This window comes from Acanthisitta chloris, unplaced genomic scaffold (assembly GCF_000695815.1).
Source record: "Acanthisitta chloris isolate BGI_N310 unplaced genomic scaffold, ASM69581v1 scaffold16018, whole genome shotgun sequence".
Taxonomy (NCBI): domain Eukaryota; kingdom Metazoa; phylum Chordata; class Aves; order Passeriformes; family Acanthisittidae; genus Acanthisitta; species Acanthisitta chloris.
Genome location: NW_008686620.1, coordinates 1,464 through 6,424, shown reverse-complemented (window position 1 = coordinate 6,424; position 4,961 = coordinate 1,464). Strand labels below are relative to the sequence as shown.

Here is a 4,961-nt window from a genome sequence, read left to right as displayed (position 1 = left end):
GGGAACAGGAGGCTGGAGGAGAAGGGTGATGGGATGTCTCTCCCCCAGACGCTCTCCATGGCTTACCTCACGGCCATGCTCTCCAGGTAGGTGGGGTTGTGGCCTCTGGATGTGTTTCTGCTCCCAGTCCTGCCCCTTCCCCCTAAAAATACCCTGTGCCCGGAACACATGGACCTCCTGCTGTCCATCTACTGTCCACCTACTGTCCACCACCTCCATGGACACCTGCTGCCCACCACCTACTGTCCACCTACTGTCCACCATTTTCATGGACACCTACTGTCCACCTACTGTCCACCACCTCCACGGACACCTCCTGCCCATTCCCTGCTTCTCTCAGTTGCTTCCAGCATGATCCCAGTTGCTCCCCATGAGGCTGAAGGACCTCGAGGTGAGGTGTGAAGGAGGACCCAGAAACCCCCAGAAACTTTCTCCTCCTGAGGACAATCCCAGAGCTCCTTATTCCCTTGGGATTGACATTTCCCCTCCTGAACTTCCTCCTGCTCGATCCTTCCTCCTCCTCCTCCCTCTGGGAATCTCCAGGAGGTGACTTGGATGTGTCTTTGCAGCTACTACAACACCAAATCCGTTCTGCTGTGCCTGGGGATCACAGCCCTCGTGTGTCTCTCCGTCACCATCTTCAGCTTCCAGACCAAGGTCAGCAGCTCCGGCAAATCCCTCGGGAACGGGAAGCTCCAGGGCTGGGACACGGGGCCTGGAGGGAAGGGATGGATGGAGGAGATCCCTCAGGGGGGTTGGGATGGGATGGGAAGGTTGGGAGAGGTGAGGAGTGTCCCAGGGGGTGGGTGGGGTTGGACTGAGGATGATCCAGGATTTCTGGGGCTGAAAGGTGCTGATGGTTGAGGATGATCCAGGATTTTTGAAGGATTGGGATGTGTTGGGATGTGGATGGAGCTGGAAGATACTGATGGTTGAGGATGATCCAGGATTTTTTGCAGGATTGGGATGTGTTGGGTTGTGGATGGAGTTGGAAGATGCTGATGGTTGAGGATGATCCAAGATTTGTGGAAAATTGGGATGTGTCAGGGTATCGATGGGGTTGGAGGATGCTGCATGGAGGTTGGATGGGATTTTGGAGAGGATTGGGATGTGCCAGGGCCATGGATGGGGCTGGAAGATGCTGATATTTGGGGATAATCCAGGATTTCTGGAGGATTGGGCTGTTCTGGGGTGTGGACAGAGCTGGAAAATGCTGCATGGTGCTAAACTGGGAATTCTGGAGGCTTAGGCCATGAGGTCCATCAAGGCCCAAAGATGTGGGATGGGACATTTCCTACCAGGTCTGTGATGGCTCCTGAGCTCTCCATCCCTCCAAGGGGATCTGTGGGAATCTTTAGCTCCATGGGAATGTGTTGGGCTGTAGGACCTGAGGAGCAGAAGGAACAATCTCCATGGCCAAGTGTCCTCCTGGAAGGTCCCACCTTGGCCATGGGAGTCCTGGGTCTCCTCAGGGCTCCTCTCCCAGTTCTCCCACCATGTCCAACGTCACCTCCTTTGCCTCCACAGTTTGACTTCACCTCCTACCAGGGAGTTGTCTTCGTGATGCTCATGGTTCTCTTCTTCGGGGGCATCATCTTGGCCGTGATCCTGCCCTACCAATACGTGAGTCCTCCGTGGCCTTCTCTCCTCCAGTGCCACCACAACTGGGCAAACTGGGCTGGGGGGAGACACTCCAGGGCTTGGCTGGAGAGAGATGACCCAGTTGGGGCTCCAAAGACCTGCAGGAACAGGTGGAGAGGATGGAGGTGGTTGGTGGTGAGACAAGTAGGGAGAAGTGGGAGGACAACATGAGGAGTTTCCTGCTGCTCCTGGAGGTGTGTGGTGACCCTGCGGCAGGTCATGGCTCAGCTGTGGAAGTCAAAGAGTCTTGGGATGGTTTGGGTTGGGTTGGAAGGATCTGAAGGATCATCCCATCCCACTCATCCATGGGCATGGACAAATCCCACCAGTCCAAGTGGCTCCAAGCCCCATCCAACCTGGCCTGGAACATTCCACGGACGGAGAATCCTCTGGAATTCCCATCCCAACCCCCTAGCCCCTCCCAGGCAGGAATTCCTGCCCCTGTTCCCAGCCCTGGAGTTAGTGTGCTGAAGGAGAAATCTCTGGTGAGCATTCCCAGTTTGGAGTTCGTTTGTCTTGGCTGGAGCTCAACCTCTCCCAGGAGTGAACGTGAGGCTGAAGCTGTTCCGAGGCCAAGAAACTGGTGAGACAACTCCTCCTTATCTTGAAGCTTGTCAAGATAAGCATTGCTGGAGGCAACCAGGGAAGGAGCACGACCCAGGGAGGGAGGAGATAACTCTGCAGACGCAGGAGAGGTCCAAGGGGAGGCAGGAGGTGTCTCTACAGAGGCAGGAGATGTCCCAAGGATGATGTGACTGTGACCTCTGCCAACAGTGCCCAAACACCTCTGGGGAAGAACCTTCTCCTGATCTCCAACCTAACCCTGTCCCAGTGCCCAAACACCTCTGGGGAAGAACCTTCTCCTGATCTCCAACCTAACCCTGTCCCAGTGCCCAAACACCTCTGGGGAAGAACCTTCTCCTCATCTCCAACACAGACCAGGTTGGACAGGGCTTGGAGCTGGTGGAAGTTGTTCCTTCCCATGGAAAGGGGTGGGGCAGCTGTGGCCAAATTGCTCTTTGGGAATCCAAATCCCTGAGCTGGAAAGTTTAGGAGCTAAATGGACACGAAGGGAAAGGGGAAACTGAGGCAGAGTGACCATGGAGACATCTCGGAGAGAAACTGGTGGAGCTGGAAGAGATCCAAGTCTATCTTGAGCTCTTGGAGGACTTTTCCTACCTTTTCTCCTCTGATTGAGATCCAAAATCTCTGTTCCCAACCCTAATTAACCTTTTCCCACCTCTCTGGGTCCTGCAGGTCCCTTGGGACTGGAGGAGATCCAAGTCCATCTTGAGCTCTTGGAGGACTTTTCCTACATTTTCTCCTCCAGTTGAGATCTAAAATCTCTGTCCCAGCCCTAATTAACTCCTTTCCTGCTCCGTGTCCTGCAGGTCCCTTGGCTCCATGCCATCTATGCCCTCCTTGGTGCCATCATCTTCACCATGGTGAGTAGCTGCTGCTACTGGGGCTTGGGAAGGTCCTGGCAGGGGAAAAAAAGAAGTTTGGAGGGAATGGGATGAGGCTGAAGAAGTCAGGGAAAGGAGGGAGAGGGAAGACATCTCCAGGATGAGGAGGAAGAGGGAGGACAACTCCAGGATGGGGAGGAAGAGGGAGGACAACTCCAGGGGGAGGAGGAGGAGGAGGGAGGACCTCTCCAGAGCTGCCTGTGGGCTGGATGAGGCTGGAGAAAGGTGCCAGGAGGGAGTTGAGGGAAGGAGAACGTTCAGCTCCTTCTGCTCCCGTTGGGACCTGTGCCCCCAGCCCAGGACACGTGGCTGAGTTGGCTTTGGGGCCAATGAGGAGATCTCCTTGGAGCTCTCCCAAGTGTCCCCAGGACTGTCTCTGCTTCCCTCCTCAGTTCCTGGCCCTGGACACGCAGATGTTGATGGGAAACCGTCGCTACTCGCTGAGCCCTGAGGAATACATCTTTGGAGCCCTCAACCTCTACCTGGACATCATCTACATCTTCTCCTTCTTCCTGCAGTTCTTTGGCTCCAGCCAGGATTGAGGGCAGTGAGGCAGGAGCTTCTCTCTGCTGGAGAGATGCAAGTGGTTAGGTCTGAAGAGAGGGGGGAAAAAGGGTTCAACACCACCAACCCAACCCAAACTCACCTTCCCTGGTCCTTCCAACCAGCTGAGCAAGCCCTTGGGTTTGGGTTCCTCATGTCCTTGGGTTCTTCAAGCCCTTGGGTTCCTCCTGCCCTTGGGTTCCTCCTGCCCTTGGGTTCCTCACACCTCTGGCTCTGATGCCACTGGAACCCCAACATTCCCTCACGGGTACACCAATATTCCCTCATGGGGACCCCAACGTTCCCTCATGCTCTGAGACCATTGGAACACAAATATTCCTCTGGCTCTGAGGCTATTGGAACCCCACCATTCCCTCATGGGATCCCCACCATTCCCTCATGGGATCCCCACCATCCCCTCCCTGTAATCCCACCCTTCCCCCCTGCCCCCACCATTCCCTGGGTAACTTTCCATGCTGTCCATGCCCACATTCCCACCAGGTCTCACCTGGCTGCTCTTCCCCCCGCCGAGCTCCAGCTGGAGATAAAGGACCTTTCGCCCTGGTCCCACCAGAGATCCTTGGGCTGATAGGACCTGTTATCTCCCATCTCCTCGGGAACGCTGGAGCCAAGTGCGTCATGGAGCTCCTGAAGGAACATTCCTTCTCTTCCTCTGCTGCCCTGAGCTTCACCCCTCACCTTGTCCTCCTGCCGCGTGTCCCACCTTCCTTCAGAGAGATCCTCCAGCCCTTCCATAGCTCCTTGGACGCAGCTGATGGGTCCATCTCCTCTTCCCTCCCAAAATTCCCCCAAAAAAGCCCAAACAGAGCAAATAAATCCCCAACCCAAAGGCAGATTGAGGTGGAGAATAGCTCCAGGAGGACTTGAGGCTTGATGACCAACTCAATGTGAGTCGAGTGTGAGCTCACAGCCCCAAATCCAACTCAATCCCAGGGTGCAGCCAAAGGAATGCGGCAGGAGGTCCAGGGAGGGGATTGTCCTCTGCTCTGCTCCACTTGGAATCTTGGGGCAGTTGTGTGTCCTCAGCGTGGATGTGGAACTGCTGGAGCAAATCCAGAGGTGGTAAAAGGATTGGAGAACCTTCCCCAGGAGAGAGTTGGGGCTGGAGAGGAGAAGGTTGTGTGGAGACCTGCCAGGAGCTGAAGGAGCTCCAGGGAAGCTGCAGAGGGACTTGGGGAGGAGCTGCAGAGACAGGACAAGGAGGAATGGGGAGAAATGGAGAGAGGGAAAGTTAGGTGAGATCTTAGGGAGAAGTTTTCCCTGGGAGGGTGGTGAGACACTGGCACAGGA

At 55.6% G+C, this 4,961-nt stretch overlaps 1 protein-coding gene across 1 annotated transcript in view; it reads left to right on the top strand.

The window, feature by feature from the left end:
- FAIM2 (Fas apoptotic inhibitory molecule 2) overlaps positions 1-3,649 on the top strand; it is an 8,893-nt gene extending 5,244 nt beyond the window's left edge. The window contains exons 8-12 of the mRNA XM_009080245.1: positions 49-86; positions 570-657; positions 1,528-1,623; positions 3,033-3,086; positions 3,500-3,649. Of these exons, the coding sequence (XP_009078493.1) occupies positions 49-86; positions 570-657; positions 1,528-1,623; positions 3,033-3,086; positions 3,500-3,649 (426 nt within the window). The remainder of the gene's footprint in view (positions 1-48; positions 87-569; positions 658-1,527; positions 1,624-3,032; positions 3,087-3,499) is intronic.
- Positions 3,650-4,961: the final 1,312 nt, after the last annotated feature.